This window comes from Squalius cephalus (assembly GCF_949319135.1).
Source record: "Squalius cephalus genome assembly, chromosome: 12".
NCBI classification, from domain to species: Eukaryota; Metazoa; Chordata; class Actinopteri; order Cypriniformes; family Leuciscidae; genus Squalius; species Squalius cephalus.
The window spans coordinates 831,368-858,112 of NC_137133.1; the positions used below are offsets into that span (position 1 = coordinate 831,368).

Consider the following 26,745-nt stretch of genomic DNA (forward strand, 5'->3'; position numbering starts at 1 on the left):
TTAAGATCATGCGGTCCACGTTGATGGATGCTAGATCAGTTTTGAAACCAACACCATCCCTTTTGTGTGCTGTGCCACCTGGACGTGCACAAGTCACATGGTTTTTCAAGGTAAGTTGAGCCCGGATCAGCTCAGATCTGCCGGTTCCTCTGGGCGGAGCGATCGAGCTCGGCTCCGTCTCCATCCCTGGTGCTGATGCGGAGTCAGACCGGATTGACCAGAGCGGCTCTGTCACGAGAGGATGATGTCATTGAACTGGGCACACCGTAGCTGCCTTTTAATCACATTTAATGTGATGGGTTATTAAGATATGCATCATTTTTTTTGGGGCATGTTATCGGTAACTTCAATTCTCTCGTGTGCTCGTACAGGGTTTATACGTTTTTAAAAGGGATTCTGTTGATGTTTCGGTTTCTTTTTGTTTTGCCTCTTTAAAAGTATTGACTGGATTTTTTGACAATGACTGACTCCACACTGATTTCTGTATCACCATCAAACCATTTTTATAAAAAATGGTGTTTTAAAAGTACTGCTGCATAACAAGTGTTTTTGCATTCCTGCAAATAAATTTTGTAAAATGAAAAGGTGTCTCTAGAATGATTTAATGTCTCTGTGGCATTGGGTAACACTTGTGTTATGACTCTAAAAAGCCTTTCATTTCAACTGCTATATTGTGCTTTTGTTCAGTTATATAAAACCAGTCCTAATTGAAAGAACAAGTTGACAAAAAGATCGAATCCAATATTGGGTGATATTGCATTATGAGTGATTTATAAGCCATTTTTTGTAGGCCGGTCATTTTTGACCGGGAACACCACGAGAGTGACAATGTGCCATTCTGTACAAAATCGTTTTTGAAAACAAAATTCCTGGTGAAAAATTAAAGTAGACTAGTGTGATCAACAGTGCCAATTTTCTTCAGATTTTATTTAATATTTCCAAAATTATTCAAAAATATTTATTTTTTTACTCAAAAAAAAAAAGAGATTCCTACTATCAAATAAATGAGGCCTACGATTAATCAGATGCAAATAGAAATATAAAACCAGTCCTAATTGAAAGAGAACAAGTTGACAAAAAGATTGAATCCAATATTGGGTGAAAATATAGTATAATGAGAGGTTTATAAGCTATTTTTATAGTGTGGTCATTTTTGACCGGGAACACCACACAAGAGTTCATTTCAACTGCTGTATCTGCTATATTGTGCTTTTGTTCAGTTTTCATTATCTGTTGATGTCCACTGTTTGTCAAACTCTCAAGCACTGTCTTCAGGGCTCTGCATTTTCACATTACTCATTTATTACTCGAAATACAGGGGTTCTTTTAGTTACTGAGCTCGGGCTAGTTTACAAACGAGTCCCCAAAATTACACTTCCCATCAGCTTTTTTATTTGCACTGACATGGTTCTTGTTCAATTGACAATTTCACAACATCTAAGTATTCATATATTGTTAATTCAAGAACTGATGCTCTTTGTGTAAGTTGTTCTGGGGAAAATGCATTAAGTTGGTTGACATTAAAAGTGATAATGTTCTTAGTACGTTACCGGGCCGTTGAGATGTGAGTGGTAAAGATCAGTCGGTCATCAAACACAGTGATCCACACAGTGAATGTCTCTGTCAGGGGTCATGAGGAGCTCTGTCATCACATGCTTCGAGCTGTAGATGGCGCTCTGTCCAAGCAGAGATAAGAGTTAAGCTGATCATAAATTTAAATGATAGAATAACATGATTTGGTGTTTACTCTAGCCAGCCAAACAGTTTTCCGGGTCTAACAGTTTATTGGGTCCACAAGTATCAAGTTTCACAAGCAATTTGTTAATGTAATTTCAATATCATTGGATGATGTAATTAAGTCACCCAATTAAGTAAAGCACTAGTTAAAGTTCCCTGACAGGGTTCATTTATATTTTTGTTTCTCATTACTGAATTATACTGCTTGTTAAAAATGTTTTTTTTAAAAAATCACATTTAGCATGTTAAATTTAAATGATCCTTGAATAAAACTATATGTATCTGTCCTCAGCCTGAGCAAAAGCTCTTAAAACCACAGGTGAAATGGGTCTAAATCACAACATAACTGTCTTGCTCAAAATCATAAACTAATACTTAATTTCAAAATTCTACTCTCCATTTAGTCCCATGCAAAGCATGCTGGGAACTGCAGTTTCAGCAATGTCCACAGATTTGAATACTTGATTGGTTTACACACACACACACACACACATATATATATATATATACTGTATATTGAACAAGAATGAGAAATAAAAGTAGCTATATAAACTTCAAGCAAAAACAAATTCATTTTAAGCGAAACTGGCTGAAGGCCGATTGACTGATTCTAATTGATTGATTTGATACTCAGTTATTATCAATGTTGGAAACAGTGCTTAATATTTTTTTGGATCTTGTGATACTTTTTCAGAATTATTTGATATATATATATATATTTTAAGAACAGCATTTATTCAAAATATTTAAATGCAGTTCCTTTTTTTAATCACAAATACTTACCGCTTGCTCCATGTCTAGCAGAAAGACTCGGGAGATAGGATGATGTAACAAAGCATTCATTTATTGACAGCCCAGCAAGCAATTATTTATAAAGTTCTTTGGCGTAGGCCCCGTCCGTAGTGCATTTCCCGCCTGAAGACGAAGGCCGGCAGATGTGAAATAATACGGCCACCGTAGGAGTTAAAACGCCCTCGGAATGGGAGGGGCTGGAAAGTAATATTCAGCTGGTAGTCATAAACAATTTCACCGCTAGATGGGAGAAAATCCTACACAGTGCAGCTTTAATTTCTGTAAATCAGTTTTTGTGAACAACAGAGCGACTGAAGCTCTGCTCTTCGTCGTCACCTGCTTGCACCCCCTGCTGGAGAGGAAGACTAACAGCAGATGGACATTATGAATCGTAATCTATTGATATTCCTGTCGTCCCCGGATGTTAAAATCCATTTTACTGTAATCCATTTTAAAGTCCATTAAAATGCAAGCATGGTTAATGCAATGCATATTTTTTTTCAATTAGTGCAATTCAACTCGCTTTTTTTTTTGTTTTCAAAACATTTGGTATTATTTTACTTCCATAGTCTTGTCTCTGCTTCCAAAGAAAGTGGACTTGGGACTTCTCAAAAACTGGGGATCAGTGTCTTTGCTATGTTCTGATCGTAATTTTTTCCCCCCAAATGTTTATCAAATATACTTGAACACTGAAGATCTATAACGACAATTTTTTTTTTTTTTTACAGGATATAATTAATCAGTTTTAAACCTACCCCTAAACCTAACCTTAACCATGTTAGTTACCTTATATTGCCAGTACTTTCTTAGGTAAGTACACTGTAAGTACACATACTGTATATACCTGTGTCGAGAGGCACTTTCTGGCCAATTATACAGTTTGGTTATTGAATCTTTGTTGTGCAGATTGAGGAGGAATTTTAATTTCAAATTCAAGGGTCTATTATTGGGAAGATGCTGGGTTTCCTCAAGTCAAGGGTGGGTTACAGCGGAGACAGGACGGGCTGAAAACATTAGTTGTTTTGGCGAATGACCAATTCCAAAACTGGGAGGATCTGCTGGAGAAAGTGTCTGCTAAATTGTTGAAATGGAAATGGCCATTGCCACAGTTGTCCTATAGGGGGAGAGCTTTTTTTATTTTTTTAATGAAGTGTAAAGAAATTAACATAAACAGTGAATAAGCAGAAGGAAGTAAGGCAGTTTTTCATTATGTTACACACTCCAGTATAGTAGGTGGCGATAGACATTTAACGATAGACTGAAACCCGCCAGAAAACTAAAAGAAGAAGAAGAGATATTGGCAGACATAGGCCTTTATCACAACACAACTCTGTTGGCGGGATTATTTGTTGTTGATACCTGGGACCTCCTGCGCATGCGCGTTCTGTTTCTGAAGAAACACATCGAAGCCGGAAGTAAAGACTCGAAGAATGTATAAACTGTCACATTACGGTAAGTTCTTCGGCTTTTGATATCATGTCTTATTATTGTACAATGTTTTCGGTTTGCTATCATATTAAACTCAATCTTTATTTATTAGCTTCAAATCTGCTTCTGATTTTCCACTCTCCTTGCTGCAACACAATGTATGGCTAATAAGTCTCCTCATAAAAATCGAAAGACTTGTAATATTGCTAGTTTACTTTCCTCACTCAGTAGACTCAGAATTGCTTTAATAACATCACGTCTGGACTACTTAAGCTCGCTTTTATTTGATTTTCACTGTTAATAACAGAGTTCTGCTGCACACATGTGTAAGTCTGCACAAATCACTCTCACTTTAACTTCATTAGCTTCCAGTTTCATGCCGTATATACAGTTTATAATCTTAGTCATGGTCTTTGTCATGATGGGCATCAACTTATCTTAGTGAATTGCTCCATCAATTCTATTCAATTCACATTTTTTGTATAGCTTTTCACAATACATATTGTTTCAAAGCAGCTTTACAGAAAGTGCATGTGTCCACATTACAATTTAAGCTATCAGACGTAACTGTCCAAGTTATGTATAAATTTCACAAATGTACATATACACAGTTAGCTAATAATGTATTAATTTTAGGCATAAAAAATGAGATTATTGAGGCAATGAATACATAACTAATGATTAAAGGGATAGTTCGCCCAAAAATGAAAATTCTGTCATCATTTACTCACCCTCAAGTTGTTTCAAACCTGTATGAATTTCTTTTTTCTGCTGAACACAAAAGAAGATATTTTGAAAAATGTCGGTAACCAAACAGTTAATGGACCCCATTGACTTCCATAGTAGGAAAAAAAAAATACTATGGAAGTCAATGGGGTCCATCAACTGTCTGGTTATACATGTGAAGACGAGCGAAGAGCAGTAGGGGTAAAATCTCTGCGTGGCAGGGGGAGCTGCCACTCGACCAGTCACTCAACCCGTCACCGCTAGAGGCAGCTGCCACTCCACCTGTCACTCAACCCGTCACCGCTAGAGGCAGCTGCCACTCCACCTGTCACCGTTATATGCGCCTGCCACTCGACCAGTCACAGATATAACCAGTCTCAGCACCTAAGAGTCGCACCTGCCACAAGATCTCTCACTGTTTTCATTTACATTTACATTTACATTTAAATTCAGTAAATGTAATTTACTGAATGTAATTCAGTACACAAAAATGTAATTTACTGTAATTTACTCATTAAATTTTCATCTACTAGACACTCCGATTGATTCACGAGAGCACACAGACAGTGCAATCCTGCTCTTATTTACCTTTTTGTCATATTATCTTATATTTTATTCGCTCATTTAGCCCGTAATGGAGCGCGTTTCGTGGTTCTTACTATAAGCGTCGCTTCGGCCACTATCACAAGATCTCTCACTGTTTACATCTACCAGACACTCCGATTGATGTACATGTGCAAACAGACATTAAAACACTGCTCTTATTTGCCATCTTATCTTACATTTTATTCGCTCTTTTTGTCCATAATTGAGCGCGCTTGTTGCGTCGCGCCAGCCTCAAGATCTCCCACTGTTTTACTGGCTGATACTCCGATTGACATGCTGAAGCGAAAAGCAGACGAAGAGTCTTCTTCACTACAGCGATTTGTTTGTTTTATAGGCTATTTTATTTCATTTTATTTACAGAATTGCAGAATATCAATATTTTTAGGATGAGGTCTTTGAATTTGCATGAGTCTGCACATTCAGGCAAAGAACTAAATTTAATTTTAATAATTAAAAAAATAGAAATTAGTGCATGGGGTTTTACCAATCGGTGACTCTACCAGTGGCCGTTAAAAAATCAACACCTGTACGGCAAATCCAACACAAATGGACTCATATACTGAATTTAGATTGTGAAATTGACAGCATTTTAATGATTAATCTAAAATATTAAAATAAAAGAGAGGACACGGCAATATTTTGGACTTACAATTGTTATTTTGACAGTTTTTCACACAAACATCTAATGCGGCGGCAAACTAGTTTGTTGTAGCTATATGGGCGCTCAGTTTTTCCTGTTGTAAAATACTTTTTACTCATTTTATAAAAGATGAAATGCTACTGTATGCACAGGCCATTAAAGTGTAGGCTGTGTGTTGGCTATGACTAGATGGCAAATGCTAGACAGCTCTCAGGTCCCACATGTTTCAGTAAGACATCAAATAAATAAAATATGAGCCTTTATAGACATAGTGTTTAGTACTTATTCAAACAACAAGATCTTTGTTTACCCTTGCAAAACTTCGTTCAGCTGCTGTCTGCTGTGCGGCTGCTGCAGAGCTTCAGTTCATTCAGTCAAGATAGAGGGGGCGGAGTTATCCTATAGAGGGGGCGGAGTTATCAGATAGAAGGGGCGGACTTATCTGATAGAGGGGGGAGTTATCAGGTAGAGGGGGGGTTATCGATAGAGGGGCGGAGTTATCAGAGAGGGTGGAGTTATCAGATAGAGGGAGCGGAGTTATCAGATAGAGGGGGGTAGATAGAGGGGGCGGAGTTATCAGATAGAGGGGCGGACTTATCTGATAGAGGGGGGAGTTATCAGATAGAGGGGGGGTTATCGATAGAGGGGCGGAGTTATCAGAGAGGGCGGAGTTATCAGATAGAGGGAGCGGAGTTATCAGATAGAGGGGGGTAGATAGAGGGGGCGGAGTTATCAGATAGAGGGGCGGAGTTATCAGATAGAGGGGGGTTATCAGATAGAGGGGGTGGAGTTATCAGATAGAGGGGGGTTATCAGATAGAGGGGGTGGAGTTATCAGATAGAGGGGGGTTATCAGATAGAGGGGGGTTATCAGATAGAGGGGGGTTATCAGATAGAGGGGGGTAGATAGAGGGGGCGGAGTTATCAGATAGAGGGGGGTTATCAGATAGAGGGGGTGGAGTTATCAGATAGAGGGGGGGTTATCAGGTTTACTGACAGTTTGAGGATCGAACAAGATTTACACAAGCTCTTTTTAAGAACTTTCATTGGCTAAATATTTGTAAAACCGACAGACAGACGTAAAGGGCGATCAATAGCATTGATTTATTGAAGAGGGGGAAAAAAAAAAAAGGGCACTTCGGAGTGTAAGGGCAAAGAGGGCATGTGCTCTGCACAGGTTGAGCCCTACCTGTGGACGTGCCTGAGTATGACATATAGAAAAATTTAGCACTGGTGCATATTGATTCAGAGTTTGCGTCATATGAAGTCTTCGCAGGAGTTGGCGTCGTCTATTCACAGTTGTTGGGCATCTGAAGTCTTCATAATAGGCTAGATCCAAACTGGAGCTGACATAATAGTTACCTAAGGATGGGCGTCCAGAGATAAAACCGAGAAGCAAGAAAATAATTAGCATAGCTGCTGTTCACAACATTTTCAAGCAAAGATAATCATGTGCATTTTATCTGATATAACTGGAGTAGGCCGATATGAGTTGGGTACCGTATGAATTTTAACGTTTCCGATTCTTATTGATTCCTAATATCAATTCCAGTTGAAAACACTTTATTGTAGCTGAATACCATGAACAATGGTATTCATAATAATGCCTCCTACTGGAAGTATCGGGTATCGCACTCTAAAATAACTATCAAAATAAAAGTCCCACAATAGAAGTCTTCTTTCTCCGGGAGCCTTTTATACATTACTGGAATAGTTAAACGTTATATGATTTTTTTTCTCTGTGTTTCCATGTGCAGGTCTGTGATGAAATGGTGACCTCTGACCCCAGCTGTGATCTATGAAGAGTGACGGATCCATGCGTCATCCTCCTGCATTCAGTGATGAAAGGGTGACCTCTGACCCCAGCTGTGTGTCTATGAAGAGTGACGCATCCATGCGTCATCCTCCTGCATTCAGTGATGAAAGGGTGACCTCTGACCCCAGCTGTGTGTCTATGAAGAGTGACGGATCCATGCGTCATCCTCCTGCATTCAGTGATGAAAGGGTGACCTCTGACCCCAGCTGTGTGTCTATGAAGAGTGACGGATCCATGCGTCATCCTCCTGCATTCAGTGATGAAAGGGTGACCTCTGACCCCAGCTGTGTGTCTATGAAGAGTGACGGATCCATGCGTCATCCTCCTGCATTCAGTGATGAAAGGGTGACCTCTGACCCCAGGTGAGAGACAATCCAGTAAAGTCGTTGTTTTCAGTAGGAATGCACAATATTATCGGCACTACATCAGAATTGGCCGATATAGGCTTAAAATAAACCACCAGAATCGTCCGATATGAAAAAATGAAGCCGATATGCCTTGCCGGTATGATAACGTGTTGATATAGGCCTGCAATAACTCACGTGTGCAAAGATTGTTAGTGATAAGATCATGTCAGCAGTGTGGTAATTTTTAAAGTGACTTGCATGTATGATGATTAGATTAACAGTTTTTGATTGCTGCCTTGAATTTGTGAATTTGTATACCCGTCAACAGTCACTCCAGAGCCCGTCTACTGAGAGCCTGGCCACTCCCTATTGTACCGAATGTTGGTTGTAGTTCCACCAGAGCTCCACTGGGGGCGATCGCCATGAGTGCAGAATGAATGGGAGTCTATGGAGCTAGACGGCTAAATGTGTCTCTTTCACCTGATTGCCGTTGAGAAATCTCAGATTTGATTGTAGGTTTTGCAAGTTCAACATGGGTTATAGGTCGACAGTTGAATGAACGAGTACTTATGTGCTTTCGATTTCTTTGAGTGCCCATAACACGCTAGCATTCTGCTAATGAACGCTGATTGGTCAGTGAAGGACTGATTACGACCAGAGATACCGCTTGATGGCATCGTGGCATCCGAAGCAGGACCAGAATGTTACGGCGAACTTTTTCGGCCAAGTTTTTTTTTTTAAAGCAGCAACTTTTTTCTATGGTTATGTATGTACTGTGAAAGCACCAAAGTGACTGAAGGATTGCCGTAAAGCAGTATCTCTGGTCGTACGCTGTGTATGACGTCATTGACATTTTAAAAGACTTTTTAAAGCAAATAAGGGGGGGGGGGTTGTCTGTTATTTTCAGAGCTTTTAATGTACTCTTATTATAAAAAGTATACTTTATGAACTTTATTATCATTTATTTATCTTTAACAATTAAACTTTTTTGTTAAGGAGTCCTCAGAACTCAGAAACCAGAAAGAAAAAAAAACATAGTTTTTGCTCAATACTAACTGGAATGAAAAATAATTCATTTAGAATTCATGCACAGGAAAGACTTGGTGTTGTTTCCAAACCAAGGGGGAAAAAAGTATATTGATATCGGCAAAAATGAGTTGAAAAATATCGGCAAATCGGATAACGGCAAAAATCCAATACGACAGATGTCCATCTCAAAAGAGGAAAAGCAAAAATATGTGAACTAAAGGCAAGTTTTTATACACTTGTGATCCTTAGACAGCACATGCTGCAGTATTTCAATCACAAAAAAAATTTGGACGTTCTTAAACACTTGACGTGATAAACACTTAAAGCGCCTTATTGCAATAAAACGGTGATATAAACTCCTAAGGGTCTGACGTGTTTTGGGGGCCCTTGAGATGTTTTGACATGCCCTGACATTTGTGCTTATATCAGCTACTTAGAACATACTATTGGCCAACATGTAATTTTGATGTATTCACGTCTGTGGACAAACGTTCAGTGATGGAAAATGACCAGAGGCGGACAGAGTACACAGCTTCATTACTTGAGTAAATGTACAGATACCCCTTGCTAAATTTTACTCAAGTACAAGTAAAAGTACTACAGTCAGATGTCTACTTAAGTAAAAGTACTGAAGTACTTGTTTTTAAAAGTACTTGAGTATGAAGAGTACCAGGGCCGTGCACAGACATTTTGAGGGGCAGTGGCCCAAACCAAAAAAAAGGGCACTAAGGGGGTGGTTGCTTGTTAACACAAATTTTCCAGTTATTACAAAATGTACAATTAAAAGAGAAGACAGCACATGCTCAAATACATTTTAGACTTGATTGTAGATGTTTTGATAGAACATCACAATTACACATTGGTGATAATAACAGAAGAAACTATTTACAGATTTACATTTTGGTATTTATCATTTCCTTTTACAGCAAAACCTTTCTATTTGGTACCATGTCCTGAAAGATCTTAATAACCTCATCTTTTATGATTGGGATGTCTTTTTCAATGGCCAGAAGCAGAATATCAGAGAGTCGTTCTTGTCCACACGCATTACGAAGTTTAGTTTTCACTTCGAGAATGAGCGTTCAATAATGGCTGTTGAGACAGGTAGTGTTGCAAAGATTTTCAGCAGTTTAAAAAGTGTTGGAAACACAACATGAGCATTACGAGTGGATTTGGAGAAGCAGGCTGGGGAGTTTCATTTTTTTGTTGTCTGTAACTATTTGGCAGACGTGACATAACCTACAAACAAGGTCTCGCAAAGACTGCAATACAATATTTGTTCCTCCATCACGTCCCGGTGTATACAGTGAATGCATGCTGAAATTATTGTTGCGTGGCTACATAAAAGTTTAAGCATATGTGATGCATTGCCGCAATTGGTCTGACTGGCACGTGAGAGAGACGAGGGTGCATGTGTGTGTGTGTGTGTAAAGGGGTTCTTTTTTTAGGCTATACTCTCTTGCAATTGAACGTGAATACGTTTACTACTTAAAAACATCAAAGCTAAACATCATATCTAGTCAAACCACATCACGACATCACTACAAATGCAGTATGGGATTAAAATCAGCGAACATCAATGTATAGGCTTCGGCACGGGCGGAAATATTGGCGCTTGATCAGAATCGTTATCTTGTTTCAGCGACGCTAAACAATCAGATCCCTGCACGTATAGTGCGCGTCATAGGAATTTAACGAGGCTTCGAGGCAGAGTTTTTGTCTCAAGGAATTTTTGTAATCGAGTTAATCGAGTAACTCGATGAATCGTTTCAGCCCTAGATTTCACCAGAACTAATAGAGAGTCTCCCCAATGTCATAGTCACGTTTTAAGTTTGTTTTTGGATCTGTTTCTCTGTTCTGTTCATGTTTGAATTTCTTTGTTAACCTTCTAGTCTATTAATTGATACCAGTGTCCAGATATGAGAAACTTTTTGGCTAACAGAATCTCTGGTGTCAGATTGATTAGGTTAAATAGAAAATACTAGATTGAGATTTTAATTGATTTAGATTTTAATTTTATACATTAAATCCTTTCATTTTCATAATTTTAATCCCTTCTTCTTTTGTTATTTCAGCGGAGTAGACCAAAGCATCTCTCGACGAGCCGCCTCAGTCTTATGTTTAAACAACACTTTAACCATCGTAACGACTGCCCTGACTAGGCATGATCAATTAATGAATGATGAACTACAGAGAGTCAAAGACCGACACAAAACCAGCATGAAGAACAAGTATGAGAGATTTTTTGAGGGAATAAAACTCAGAGAGAATGAAACCCTCCTGAACAGGATCTACACGCATCTATACATAATCGAGGGAGAGAGTGAAGGAGTGAATGAAGAACATGAGGTTTTACAGATGGAGAAAACAGCCAGAACACGACACTCACAAGACACAAGATCAATCTACTGCAATGACATCTTTAAAGCCTCTCCTGAACCAGGACACGAGGAGAAAGAGCAGATCAAGACTGTTCTCACTAAAGGCATCGCTGGAATCGGGAAAACCGTCTCTGTGAAGAAGTTCATTCTGGACTGGGCAGAGGGAAAAGCCAATCAGGATGTAGATTTCATGTTTGTGCTTCCATTTCGAGAGCTGAACTTGATCCGAGATCATCAGTACAGTCTTCACAGACTTCTGCTGGACTTTCATCCTGAACTTCAAGATCTGGACTCAAAGATTTATGAGGAGTGTAAAGTTGTGTTCATCTTTGATGGTCTGGATGAAAGCAGAATCACACTGATGTTTTCAGACGCTCAGGAAGTTTCTGATGTGACTGAGACTTCATCAGTGGGTGTGTTGATGTCAAAGCTCATGAAAGGAGAGCTGCTTCCCTCGGCTCTCATCTGGATCACCTCCAGACCAGCAGCAGCCAATCAGATCCCCTCCAAATACATCCACCGTCTGACAGAGATTCAGGGATTCAATGAGCCTCAGAGAGAGGAATATTTCAGGAAGAGAATCAGTGACGAGCATCAAGCCAGCAGAATCATCTCTCACATCAGAAGAGCAAGAAGCCTCCACATCATGTGCCACATACCCGTCTTCTGCTGGATCTCCTCCACTGTGCTTCAGAAGCTCCTGGAAGAAGATCACAGTGCAGAAATCCCTCAAACTCTGACTGAAATGTACATCCACTTCCTGCTGATTCAGATCAACATGAGGAATCAGAAGTATGAAGAGAGAGATCCAGAGAAACTCTTGTGGTCAAACAGAGAATTGATTGTGAAACTTGCTGAAGTGGCTTTCCATCAGCTGATGAAGGGCAATGTGATGTTCTATGAGGAGGACCTGATTGAGAGCGGCATAGACGTCACTGACGCCTCAGTGTATTCTGGGATTTGCACTGAGATCTTTGAGGAATCTGTGATTCATCAGAGGAAAGTCTACAGCTTCATTCATCTGAGCGTTCAGGAGTTTCTCGCTGCTTTCTCTGTGTTTTACTCACATGTGATCAAGAACAAGGAACCGCTGCATAAATTCAGTTTTTACAGATCTGATGAAGACTCTCTCTCTGAGTTACTAACATCAGCAGTAAAAAAAGCCCTCAAGAGTGAGAATGGACAGCTGGATCTGTTCCTGCGGTTCCTGCTGGGCGTCTCACTGGAGTCCAATCAGAGACTCTTACAGGATCTACTGACACACACAGAGAAAAGCTCAGAGAGCATCAGGAGAACCACGCAGTACATTCAAAAGAACATCAAGAGTCTTAACATTGATGATCATGATATATTTTATGTAAATGAAATTGATGCGATATGCAAAAAACATCTCTCAGCTGACCAATCCATTAATCTGTTCCTCTGTCTGCTGGAAGTGAAAGATCAGACTCTGTCCAGAGAGATTCAGGAGTTTGTGAAATCAGACAAACCCTCAGAGAAGAAACTCTCTCCTGCTCACTGCTCAACAATCGCCTATATGCTTCAGATCTCAGAGGAGGCGCTGGATGAGCTAAACCCCATGAAATACAACTCATCAGCTGAGGGTAGAAGAAGACTGGTACCAGCTGTGATCAACTGCAGAAAAGCTCTGTGAGTGTTAATTATTAACAAATGAAGAGTCATGTTTAATAATGAATCTAGCCCCCTTTAGTAGTGATACCTGTATATTTATTGCATTTGTAATTTTTAAATATCATGGGTAGAGAAACCAAAAGAACTTTTTAATGAACCTTAATGATAAAATGATCAGATTATCTCTCATGCTCACAAGTTCATCTTATAGTGATTCAAGCTGGAATGTTACAATTATTTTTTCAATGCTCTTGAGGACAGACACACTTCTTGTACATACCTTTATTTTAATTTCATTTTTGTTTTAATTTGATGTTATTTCATCTATTCTAGGCTTCCTGGCTGTAATCTCACTGGACAGTGTTGTGAGAGCTTGTTATCAGCTCTAAAGTCCTCAAACTGTGTCCTGAGAGAGCTGGACCTGAGTAACAATGACCTGCAGGATTCAGGAGTGAAGCTTCTCTCTAATGGGCTAAAGAGTCCAAATTGTCAGCTTCAGTTACTGAGGTAATTTAGGGACATTTTAACTGGTCTGTGTGTATTAACAAAAAATAATTTTCTCTGTTTTCTCGGATTTTGTTGATAAACTATAATTCAGTCATGACAACTCTTGGAATAGTTTGAGACAAATGAGACTTTATGTCAAATTATTACATTTAATAAATAAATTCCAGTAGAATAAGAAGACAGGGGTGCAAAACTCCCTGAATGTATTTTGAATATAGGAATATGAAAATATTAAAAAAATTAAGTGATTATTTTAAATGTAAAAGTAAAACCGCCAATATGTTATGCAAGTCACTGTCTTAATGAACAAGTCATTAGCCACTTTTCCACCATCCGGCCAAAAAGCTCAATTCCTTGTCGATTCGGCCCAGCTGGTACGGTTATGATTTCATTTTTCACTGTGGGGCTGAGCTATTTTGAACGTAATACAAATGCATCAGTCGTTGTCTTGGTAGTGCAAGAGTTTACAGATGGTATGCTAAGTATATAGCGACCGCTTCATGGCCTTTTTTTGACATTTCTTTTTCATACTTTGCTCAAATAGTACACTTGGTCAGCTACAAACTGGTAGCTAGGCAATAGACAAGTGACCAATCCTGAGTGGGAATGTCACTACACACATTCTATCATTACGGTTCAGCACAGTTAGCCAACCATGCTGATAACTTCAGACTGAGATTTTCAAATGAATGATATTCACTCAGCTGTTGTGTGTTGATGTGTGTTTTTTGTAGATTATGAGGCTGTTTTGATCCATCTGTAGGTTGTCTGGCTGTATGGTGACAGAGAAAGGCTGTGGATTTGTGTCTTCAGCTTTGAATTCAAACCCCTCACACCTGAGAGAGCTGGATCTGAGCTACAATTACCCAGGATATACAGGAGTCAAGCTGCTCTCTGACAAACTGAAGGATCCAAACTGCTCACTGCAGATACTCAAGTGTGTCAAACACTGATAACTGACATACTGAATGAATGTCTGTATGCATGATGCATATTTACATTTAATCTGTTTTTTTGTACTTATAGTGTGGATAATGGAGGAGAGATAAGGATCACAGCAGGACCACGAAAGTGTAGGTCTACAAACACACACACACACACACACACACACACACACACACACACACACACACACACACACACAAACAAAGACACACTCTCTCTGCAGCAAAGAGAAAAGGGCTTGTTTTTAAACATTTTTATTAGCAAAACATTTGTTTGCTAGTGTTATTACTCTTTTACTGCATGTTATTTTTTAAACGAAATAAATTCAAGATAGATTTAAACCTTCAGTATTCTTTTTGCTGACATACTTTGTAAATTACAGCTCTACTTTATAACTTCCCAAATGAACTCACTCTGCTCAATTATAACTTTTTTAAAACAATATATGACAGATTCAAAGGGAGAAGCCAGTAGATACTAAACCTGCTGCTTTGACCTGACTGTATATACTACATGGATCCATTCAGCAAAATACAAATGAAAAATAAAAACATTCTGAATGTGTCGAAACGCATCAGTCTGAATGCGTGTCGACGTCATCAGTAAACAGTTTCTCCACCAGAGTGTTTGTGTCTGTGTTTGGAGTGTCTGAAGTGTCTGATACCTTTATGTACATAAACACCTCTAATAAGCCTCTAAATAAAGCAGAACTGGCCTAAATCTAGGCAACGGTTTATTTTAATTCTGCCCCAGACCCGGCCCAGATCCAATACCTTGCTCTGGCCCACGTACCGCATTGAATGATGGCACTTGAGCGGTCACTGTTGTGGCAAGTTCAAAGTCCTCAAATTGGGTCTCTAAGAAATCTCTCAAGAGTCGAAGTTCCAGGTTTCAGAAGAATTACCTTTATTGACAAGCAACAAAGTGAGATTCCAGCTGGCCATCTGACTTGCAATGGTCGAACTTCAGGTCTTATACCTTTTCTTATGACTAGGTAGCCAATCAGCTATTTTTCTCTTTTTGCTCCGCCTACAGATCTTGCTACCATTAGAATCATCTTTCCCGGAGACATAAAAACATATCGTTTTTATGATATATATTAACATATAAATGTTAATTTGCTGTTTAATACGTTGCAAAACTGGCTCAGATATGTTTTAAGATAACTGGGCCACATTTTCTGCAACATATGTCGGCCACATTTGGTTTACACCCAGATTAGCCACATTTTTGCCAAAGGTGGCCCACATTTGTTTTGTGATATTTGGGCCATATTCATAATTTATCATATGGGCCACTTTAAATTCACATTCAGATTACACATTTCCAGTGAGCCCACATGTGATTTGAAACATTTGGTCTGTATTTGCCATGTTACAGTACATGTGGGCCACTTTAGACTCACATACATTTTGTCCAGGCAATAAGAAGGCCTGCAGTGCAGCATCATTGCCTAAAGTGGCCCACATTCATATGCTATCTGGGAAACCAGTGTTATATATATTTCTCTTCTTGTGTTCAGATGCCTATGATCTTACACTGGATCCAAACACAGCAAACACAGGTCTCATTCTGTCTGAGGAGAACAGGACAGTGACGATTGTAGAAGAGAACCAGCCGTATCCTAATCATCCAGAGAGATTTGATGTGCATCCTCAGGTTCTGTGTGGAGAGAGTCTGACTGGACGCTGTTACTGGGAGGCTGAATGGAGCATACGTGCTGAAATATCAGTGACATATAAAGGAATCAGCAGGAAAGGATGGAGTCATGACTGTTGGTTTGGATACAGTGACAAATCCTGGAGTCTGATCTGCTCTAATAACAGTTTTACTGTCTGTCACAATAAGAACTTCACTAATTTACCTGTCGTCCCTTCATCCTCCAAAAGAGTAGGAGTGTATGTGGACGTGCCAGCCGGCACTCTGTCCTTCTATAGTGTCTCTGACACTCACACACTCACACACTTACACACATTCAACACCACATTCACTGAACCCCTCTATGCTGGATTTAGGGTTTATTATTCAGTGTCTCTGTGTCAGATTAAACAACTGACACACACATACACACACAATTGTAAATCCTCTTTCTAACGTTCACATGCACACAAAGTCATAAAATCTCACATAATTACAGTTTTATTAAATTAAGTTCCAAACATAGGTTCGGGAGGAGCCTAAACATTCAGTCCTGTCAATCATCATTACGTGCTTGTATAAGCTAGGGATGCACCGATCCGATACTCAGTATCGGTATCGGCTCCAGTACTGCCATTTTTGCCAGATCGGGTATCGGTCAGACAAGGCCGATCCAAATCCGATATTGTGCATATACTATTCAGTGTTATTGTTAAGCCCCACAAAAGGCACACAAACATTATAAAGCACCATAAATTTTCGTGCACAATATTATAAGTGTTCTGAAGCCATTATATAGTATAATGTGAGATAGAAATGAATATTTAAGTCATTAAATTCAAGCTCACGTTAACGTTTCCCTCAGCTGCGGCTGTCAATCATTCTTCATTAAGTCAGAGCACTATTTGTTCTTCACGCACAGTAACTGAAATTTAAAACTGTTAAAAGGAAATGCTGAATAGACTATTGCATAGATAGATACTGTATAATACACTACACATCAATATGTATTTTCTTTGTGCTTTAAACTTTTCAATGCGGACTCGACGTGCTGCGCGCTGTGACTCATGTTGCTTCAAGCGCATCATTCTGCGCTCGGGATACGCATAAGCACTTTGTGCCGCACTGTATTGGAGCCTTTCATATCATAATACAGTGACGAAATGAAAGATTATTAATAGCCGTTCTTGTTCTGTCCTATCTATCATATGTTGCTACCTCATTAAACAGCTGTGCTATACATTTAAAAAATGTCTCAATTTTATAGTAGGCTATAAATAAAATAATTGATATTTTTGATTTTTGTTATCTTGTTTTTCATGAATGTATTTTGCAACAATACAAAGAGCAACGTGTAAAGTTTTACCAGATTTAGTGTTACACTTATTGCCTCTAATTTGTTCCCCACTACGTTTCTTTCACAAAATGTTCAGATTTTATACAATAATTGTGCAGTCGTGGTTTTTATAGATGTAAATTTTACTGCTGAATTATCCACTAGTTTATAATAGCATTTATGTCAGATTATGATCATATTTTTGCTGTTGTTGTTTTGTTGTCTGTATTAAGTAGATTGTGTTTAACACACAAAATGGTGATTATCAGTTCAACACAGAGTTATAGAAATTCTACTTGATTAAAAAAAACTGTGCTGGTATCGGTATCGGTCGATACTCAGAATTTTTGGTATCGGATCGGATCGATTCTGAAAAAATGGTATCGGTGCATCCCTAGTATAAGCAGCAGTCACTGCACTATCCCAGTGACAATTCTTCTGCCATTTGGCCCTGTCCTCCTTTACCTCCAATGAAGAGTGTTCCGCAGAATACTCTGCCGTTGTCAAGCCAGCCACAGGCTCTAACTCCTGATCCTCTAACGTCCATCGTCCTTGGTGTCCTCCTTCAAATTGTATCAAGTTGCTGCCATAAAACCTAAGCGGTATACTTAAACTCATAAATATATATATATATATATATCTCATGTAGCCCTACCACTTTTCAGCACTGCACTTTATAAGAGAACCGCTCGTTTTAAAAATCTTACTGGTCTAACTGACATTCGTAATGACTGCATTTCAAGCTTCAATAGGAATATAGCAAAATCTTCCGCAAAAACGGAACTTCAAACACAAAATTCTAAAGGTCTAAATAATTTCTAGAGAATAAGTAACAAAATCCTGGTGGATTTGTCTCAGCGTCATGCACTTCTATTGTATGGCGTGCGGCAAATCATAGACCTGCCAATCTGAGCGAACTATCCTATCCAAGATAAAACAGCTCCAACTGTAAAACAGTGGTCAATTGGTCTCTACATATCATCCCTACCCACCATGTCCTAGATCAAATTTCCATTGGTTGGACTAGCCAACGTTTTTCAAATGACGTTTTCAACACTGTATCATCACTGTGAAATGAGTGGATCCCAAAAGTTTATTCCGTGGATTCCGTTAGTTTTAGCCAAGCAGTATGTCATGGCACTCCATAAATATTATCTCAAAATCTACACACTGCATAATATTGTGCATAGGCTCGTTTCAGTCAAGAAAAACTGCCCTAAATTTTGGTATGCGAATGACTGTGCTTTATTAATGTTTTGTGAATGTACTAATGTTCTACATTTCTCTCTGAAGTTATGAACAAAATGTGGTGCAAAAGCCTAATGTATATACTGTTTACATGTGTGTATGAAGCTTGGTGTAGGCCTAGTTTAATTAAAACAAATACACTTATTGTATTCCGTTAGTTATGAACTTCTCAACGGTACATGACACAAGACTATCTGTTGTACAGATAAGAAGTACACACTGTATACAGATTATATACTATAATTCAGGATGTTTTCAAAGCTTTGTTATTGGATTTTTTGAAGTGATGACAATTGTAGCTGTAAATCACAAGCAAATACTTTGCAGTTAGGCTTGAATTTAAGGTATCTTGATTTGTGAATAGGTTTTTGCCCATTATACAAATGAAGTTTAAGACATCATTTAGCTCTTTATTTTCAGAGACATCAGAGTAAGAAAGAACCTTACTGACAGAAATATTACACAGCTGGCGAAACACAAGAATTATGTAAGCTGAAATCTGAAGCCAAAAATGTTAAGCATAAGAACAGAGGTAGAATAAGTGTAAAAGAAATTCTTCCTCCTCTGGACAAGAAGAGCAGTGGGGAAACATTTGGGTTAAATTTACTTTCATAAGATTTCATCAAAAACAACAAATTAGAAGGAATAGTATTTGTAAGATTAATCTAGTTCTGTTATGATGCCACAGTCTGGATGCTTACAATGGATCACAGTTTAACTACTTCCGCGTTCTTATTACTTCTCAGGAGTTTCTGGTAACAGCGTTTAGCGCACTTATGCCAAAATCGCTTTCAAGGAAAGTATGTTGACTTCGCGATTTTAGGCATCTAAGACCAATTCATATTTGAATGGGGGAGTCCTTGAATCTCAAACAATTAATTTTTGATTAATCAACATATTTCAAATCAGCAAAATCTGACATGAACCGTCCCATAAATGTTGTTTCTTATGCTGAAATAGCGTCAACATTTTTTTTTTCAGGCAGTGCATTTGCACAATGCACATATGCAAGTCTCAGAACACTGACTGTTTCTATAGCAACAGCAGCTGCAATTACTTTATTAATCAGCAATTGGCTCTTTAACTTAGAAGGCGGGACTTATTCTGCCATTTTGCATGTTGCAGTTTTCCCATTCATATACTTATTACATATTATAATATGAGTGCACCGTCTTTGATACAGACAGTTACTCATGAGAACGCAGATTATTATTACATTTTATGGCTGTTAGTTGATTTAAACATTTAGAAATCTAAAAGTAATACTTTTTATTTATTCTGACATTTAACTAAACCTAAATTTCTCATCGCATGAACCCTTTTGCCAACTTTGTGGGTAACACAATAGTTGCCATCCTATCCAACATAAAACAATTAAACAGTCCAATCATAGACTGCTCAGAATTACCACTGTATATGATTGTCACTAAATTAATAATTTCCCTTAATTATATACATGACATCATAATTATACCACATGCACGATTATTGTAACACCTACGTCCAGATGGGAGACAATCCCACTTGAGGAAATATTCAGGTCTGTGGGTTTTTATAGTATTTCACAATCACCTGTGTCTTGTTTTTTTGCATGCAACTGTTTTGTATTCTGGGCTCTTTTAAAGATGTTGCCTTTGGTGTAGTGCTTCCCTTCATTTCTCTTCACCATTTCATCAATCTTCATTAGCAGTTCTATGGACTGAAATCGGTTCCACATTGTCTTATTTTTGAATGAGTGAAATCTGCCACCGCAGCTGACAATCAGTGATTGTAGATCATCCTTTACTCTGATATACTCTTTCAAAGGATCTTTCATCAGGAAATTCAGCAAATCAGTATGAGTGAAAAGAACGATTGTGTGATTTAAAACATCTCTTTCAAGGTTCTGCTGAAGCCATTTCATCATGTTATTCTCTTCCTCTGTGAATCTACACACTCTGATGACTAGTAGAAACACATGAGGACCAGGAGAAGACATTGCTAAGCTTTTCTCAATTTCAGACAGATGAACGAAGCAGAAGGCACCTAACACTATGGCTGGAGTGTCTACTATTGAGATGGTTCTTCCAGACACCACTGTTGCTTGTTTCTCACAGTTCGTAGTGGTTGTCACAGGACTTGCTCTGAAAGCATTTCTGCCCAGGATGGTGTTTCCTGCTGAACTCTTCCCTGATGACAGTGGACCCAGCAGCACAATCCTCAGATCTGGTAGAGTGAGAGGAATATATGAGGTTATTTTTACTGAGAATTAAACAAATTGAAATTCTATGCAATACTTGTTGCACAGCAGAGTTGTGATCAGCATGGATAGACAAAGTAATGGCGTTTTTCCACTTCATACGACTCGGTATGGCTCCCTTAAATAGTCCCACCTCAGTTGAGGTTTCAAGTGTGCTATACTGATACTAAAATGTGACGTGTAAACACTACAGATCCGTGATTAGGTCAGTAGACGAGGGGCAGACGTTCCTCTCACTGGTGGCCGAGGAGTGGATCAAGCAAGAGCTGGATGGGGTGACCAGGAATGAAAAGGTTTTTCAGCAAATATGATTATAATCAGTCTATAATCCCAGCCACTTTGAAGAAGCGGTACTAAAATGCATTGGAAAAGCAAACTGATCCAAAGCGAACCGTGCTGTACCATGCAGCGGAAAAGCGCCATAAATATCTGAGTATATTTACTAAGCCTTCACGTTTATTAGTTTGGCTAAAATATTTAATGCATAAATCTATGTGAAGTATAGATTTGTATAGACATGTCTTTTAGGCGACGTTCAGACTGTCAGTCCAAATCAGATTTTTGTGCATAGGCTATCCAAATGAAATCCGATCAGATTTAGCAAGAAATCACATGAAATGCACGTATTCAAATCGCATTTCTGGAAATCTGTTTCAGTCTGACTACTCTGACTGGATTTTGTATGGTTTTTGTAACTTTATCACGCCTCATAAAATGTAAATGGAAGACCTTGTTATAGGAAACATGCTGAAAGTCGCTGTGTTGTTGCAAAGTGCCGAACGAGCAGAAAATAACAACATAATGTTTTGAGACCGGCGGAGACGACAGCACAGAATAAAGCCGCTGCCTCAGAAGACGCAGTAGTCCAGCGCGGCGGATACACAGTCATTATCATGTAGTAAATGACAACATCTCTGTTGTAGTTGTTTTTGCCGTATGCCTACCAATGCAACATTATTGCCATTAAAAAACAATGCAGATATTCTGGAAAACGAAAGAGCGGCATGGAAACACAAATCATATCTGAACAATTTCGATACACAATGTGGACAGTCAATCATTTTAGATTGGATACACCAATAATCGGATTTGGACTGACAGTGTGAACGCAGCTTAATACACGTGGCAGAACCACAAGAAAAAATGTTAAGTATCAAATTATGAATGGTTTACCTTCTCTTGACAGAATGCTTGGAAACATTGCTCTTTCTAATGATAAACTCAGAGCCATCTCAGTCAACTTGAGGTCCATCATGAGTCTCATAAGACCATCTGTTTCTCTATGCACTTCATGTAACTCAGTCTCCCTCCCCGTGGCCTCTTGATCTCTCTCATCATCTCCTCTCTTTCCATCTTCTTTGCTCTGCGTATTTATTTCTCTTTCTTGCTCTGGCTTCTCTTGAGGGGATGTGGATACAGGAAAAGATTTTCTTGTATCTTTTTGCTTCTCTCTCTGGTCTCCGAGTTTGTTTTGAGCTTCCAGGCTCTTCTCATTTGCATAACTTTCTCCTCCATTGTCTTTAATCAGTTGTTCAATCTTCTCCAGCAGCTCTATGACCTGATTTTGATTGTTTCTGTCTTGATTGTTGAATGAATGAAATCTGCCACCACAACTGTGAACCAGTGAATCCAAATCAGGGCTTTTTCTGATATACTCATTCACAGATTCATCCTTCAGCGAATCGACGTGAGTGAACAGAAGGATGGTGTGACGTACAGCATCTTCTCCAAAGTTCTGCTGAATCCAGTTCACAGAGTTTTTTTCCTCCTCTGTGATTCTCTCATTCAGTCTGATGATCAGCAGAAACACACGAGGGCCAGGAGCAGACGAGTCTAAGTATTTCTCAATGTCACGCTTGAGTTGATGTTGAAAGTGCCTGCACAACCATAACAGTCCTGGAGTGTCAATGATTGAGATGGTCCTTCCAGACACCGCTGCGTCTTGTTTCTCACAGGTCCAGGTCCTATTCAGTCTGAACACATTTTTGCCCTGAATGGTGTTTGCTGTTGCAGTTTTTCCCACTCCACCTTTACCCACCAGAACAATCTTCAGACCTGCTGGAAGAGAAAATAAGCCAATATATGCTATTGTTTACACATAGAAAACTGTATGTGATATAGAATAACTTTCTCATTAACCCCTGCATACATTTTTCCTGGAGTGGACAGATGTTTATTATCATGAAAAGCACATATTATGAAATTGAAATATTCTAAAACTTGAAGGAAAATGTATAGAAATTATAGAAATAAAACTATAAATGTTTTCACAAACTTTCTTACTTGCTTCCTCTTGTTTTCTCTCAGAAGTTTTAGCATCCACCTCTGGCTTCATCTCCCTCTTCTGCTTTTGCGTGTGTCTCTCTTCATGCCCTTTCCTCACCATCTCTAGTTTCATTGTCTCCTCCTGCTCTCTGAGTTTTGTCTTCAGGTAGTGCCGTTCTCCATTCTTCCTCACCATTTCATCAATGCTCTTCAGGAGCTTTGTGATCTGGATGGGATCACATTCATTTTTGCTGTTCATCACATGAAATCTTCCCTCAAAATAGTTAAACATTTTCTGTGTTTCTTCACTCTCAGTGATTTGAATCCATTCTCTTCTGGAGACCTTTTCTCTTCCAGTAAACAGCACCATTGTGAACAGCAAAGCTTCTTCTCCAAAGACCTCCAGCATTTGCTCTACAACGTTCCTTTCATCCTTTTTGAAGGTCTCCAGGTCGATGATGAGCAGGAACACGTGAGGAAAAGGATCGGAGAGATCCAGACTCTTCATCATCTGCTTCTGCAGCTCTTCATCAGTCAGTCCAGTGTTGAAGAATCCTGGAGTGTCAACGATGGAGATGTTTCTGTCTTCTACTCTTCCTCTCTGTATCTCACTCTCTGTTGTTCTGCTCTCTTTAAAAGCCTCTTGACCCAGTATTGCATTTCCCATTGCACTCTTTCCTACACCACACACTCCCAGTAACACAATCCGCAGATCCTGTGAATTTTCTGTCAAAGAATTTAGAGATCTTGTTGATTTGTCAATGCTTCAGTGATTCTAACTTGCATATTTTTACACTCTACTGCATGGGGCCTCATTTATAACCGTTGCGTACGCACAAAACAGGCCCTGAGAGAGGCGTACGCCACTTCCGACGCATAAGTTGTGATTTATAAAAACAAACTTGACGGGAATATTTGTGCACCTGCACGCAAACTCTGACCCATGCGTACAAACGTTTTGGAGATGGAGCCGTTTGGCGACACCGATGGGGAGCAGGAGTTAAATGTCTTTTTGGTCACTTTTAGACAGAAAATCTAAAGACATATACAGAAAGATAATACAAATATAATTTCACTTACCAAGCCTATCACTTGAAGCAAATATCCATCCCTCCCTTCTTAAAGGGATAGTTCACCCAAAAATGAAAATTCTGTCATCATTTACTCACCCTCAAGTTGTTTCAAACCTGTATGAGTTTCTTTGTTCTGCTGAACACAAAGGAAGATATTTTGAAGAATGTCTGTAATCAACAGATCTCGGTCCCCATTGACTACCATAGTAGGAAAAAAATATACTATGGTAGTCAATGGGGACTGAGATCCGTTTGGTTACAAACATTCTTCCAAATATCTTCCTTTGTGTTCAGCAGAACAAAGAAACTCATACAGGTTTGGAACAACTTGAGGGTGAGTAAACAATGATTTTATAAGAACGGTTTTATAAGTCTGAATATTTTTTTGCGTACGCCATTTTTGGCTTTCGGGCGCACGTACACTTTTAGTAAGGTTCCTACGCACAGTTTTATAAATGAGACCCCTGGTGCCTAACCAACATTATGTTCTGCCATAATGTGAGCGCATTCACCTATACACAGCAATTATGGAATGTTGGAGTCAGCAATATGTACTGAATATGCAACTTGTTTTCTAACCTGCTGCTCACCACAATCATGTGCTGCTGAAATCTTGAGATGTGTGAGAGGAACAGAAAGTACTAAGTTTGCACTTATTAACTCCTGCTACTTAATAACCTTAGATTCACTAACTCATCTTACATCATCTTATCTTTCATCTTATAATAATACAAAGAAATGCATTATTTGGAAATGATACATAATCAATTAGATTTTAGATCATGAATCTGTTGCTCTGCTACTCTGGCACAGACATTCTCCGGCCACTTCTTGTTTCTATCAGAGCCAAAGAATAGAAACAGTTTTGAAGGAACAACTCTTCTCTAAAATGCTTGAGGCCAGTGGTAACAACAGCAATACATAACAAAAACCCTAGTTTATTTGAGTCCACACCAAGCGGCAACCTCCCCGTCTCTCTCTTGAAACCAACACGGAAGTGAGTTAAACTGCAATTCGTTGACTGGCCGCTTGAGGCTGGTGTCAAAAGTGAGTCAAATCTGTATCTCCCCCATGTTAAAATGACCAACTTTACAGCAGAAAAAAACATGTTTACAGCCTGGTGTCTGTATGTGGCTTTGGTCTATATAGCTTATTTTTCCCTTCATGACAACTGTGAGGGGGGTGAATTTTTTTTATAACTCTTCCGTTTAGTTGATTAATATTTAAAGTTCTGCAAGGGTGTGGCCACTTGAGTGACAGGTGGATTTGCTGATGTCAATGCTAGCCGTTTGTCTGCTGTTACTAGCCGTCAGTTCACCTCAGCAAATGTTGCTGCTGAACTTGCCACCTCTGCAGTGTTTGTGCTTTTTTTCGGGATTATTTCATACAATTTAAAACACCCATTACTTCGCCCACGGCTTAGGATTCCGTCGTTGTCGTCGAGTATCATTCGAGAGAACAACCAGCGCTGGATTTCAGTTGTTTTCCTCTGTGAACATGCACTAATGGATGTCTGACAATTTCGTTGCTTTTTGGAGTTATCAGATTTAAAAACGTCAATAAAGGCTCGTTCGTTCTGCTCTCACGGAATGATTGATTATAATATGCTTATGTACCGTCAGATGAAATCCTGCAGGCGTCGGCGCTTTCTCCTTCCATGCAATAACGTTAAATGCACATCCTTGAATGAGCGCGGATTTTCCTGCGCATTTACTTGAACTTCATAGGCAAAATCAGAATTTAAAATGGACTGAATATGCTCTCTACGAACTTGACGAGCGATGCCGCGCTGACGGACCATAGACTATAAAAAAAGAGTGACTGACATGTATGCACATAAATCACTGTCTCACACACACACACTCTCAGAGTAATATTAAGTTACTGCATAATGCATTTTCAACTAGCAGAATAGTACAGAATCACGATACACAGTCTCACTTGTAGCCATGTCTTTTAACTATTATAATATTTCGAAGGGCAAAAATATAGGAACTTTTAATTGAGCTCCTCAGCTCCACTCACGCCCCGCCTGTTTGCCCATTTTCTGTTATCCGGGAGTGACGCAAGGCCAAGATGGCGACGGCCGGCTCCGCCCACTTTAGGCTTCAAAAATGCTATGGGTGACGTCACGGACACTACGTCCATATTTTTTTACAGTCTATGGTCCACACTCAAGAGTAATAAAATTAACTCTGAAGCAGTGTATTCAAGCAGCAAAGTTGATGAGATAATTAAGTGATTAATTGAGTGATGATTGACCATTAGTGAAGACACCTGCTGTTAACAAGCAGAATGAATGATTTTATGATTATGATTATAGCAGCCCTGTGTTAAGATAATCATATTAACATATGAGGT

General features: G+C 39.0%; 3 protein-coding genes across 4 annotated transcripts in view; 1 reads left to right on the forward strand and 2 right to left on the reverse strand.

Annotated features, from left to right (window-relative positions):
- Window positions 1-1,622: 1,622 nt before the first annotated feature.
- The window catches only part of akap7 (A-kinase anchoring protein 7), a 214,204-nt gene continuing 189,081 nt past the window's right edge, over window positions 1,623-26,745 (reverse strand). Inside the window, exon 10 of the mRNA XM_079887604.1 lies at window positions 1,623-1,633. The gene's annotated coding sequence lies outside the window, so the exon portion shown is untranslated. The remainder of the gene's footprint in view (window positions 1,634-26,745) is intronic.
- LOC307168018 (NLR family CARD domain-containing protein 3-like) lies at window positions 3,830-18,949 on the forward strand. 2 transcript variants are annotated; one of them, XM_079887500.1, is made up of 7 exons: window positions 3,830-3,981; window positions 7,686-8,106; window positions 11,196-13,151; window positions 13,467-13,640; window positions 14,404-14,577; window positions 14,667-14,713; window positions 16,108-18,949. In XM_079887500.1, the coding sequence occupies exons 2-7, from the start codon at window positions 7,727-7,729 to the stop codon at window positions 16,677-16,679; spliced, it is 3,303 nt and encodes a 1,100-aa protein (XP_079743626.1). In that variant the 5' UTR covers window positions 3,830-3,981; window positions 7,686-7,726; the 3' UTR covers window positions 16,680-18,949. The 2 variants fall into 2 exon arrangements, with proteins under 2 accessions (XP_079743626.1, XP_079743627.1); XM_079887501.1 differs by having other exon boundaries at window positions 3,906-3,981; window positions 7,686-8,034.
- On the reverse strand, window positions 20,360-24,256 carry LOC307168601 (GTPase IMAP family member 8-like; the record flags this gene model as incomplete). Its single annotated transcript, XM_079888730.1, has 4 exons — window positions 20,360-21,012; window positions 22,220-23,104; window positions 23,330-24,037; window positions 24,235-24,256. 4 exons carry the CDS (start codon window positions 24,254-24,256, stop codon window positions 20,360-20,362), a joined length of 2,268 nt encoding a protein of 755 aa, XP_079744856.1.

Excerpts from the sequence above, each read along its gene's own strand:
- LOC307168018 (XM_079887500.1), top strand. The coding sequence starts at position 7,727 with ATGAAGAGTGACGGATCCATGCGTCATCCTCCTGCATTCAGTGATGAA. Across the intron at positions 8,107-11,195 it reads AGGGTGACCTCTGACCCCAG|CGGAGTAGACCAAAGCATCT; the intron begins GTGAGAGACAAT and ends TTGTTATTTCAG. Across the intron at positions 14,578-14,666 it reads TGCTCACTGCAGATACTCAA|TGTGGATAATGGAGGAGAGA; the intron begins GTGTGTCAAACA and ends TTGTACTTATAG.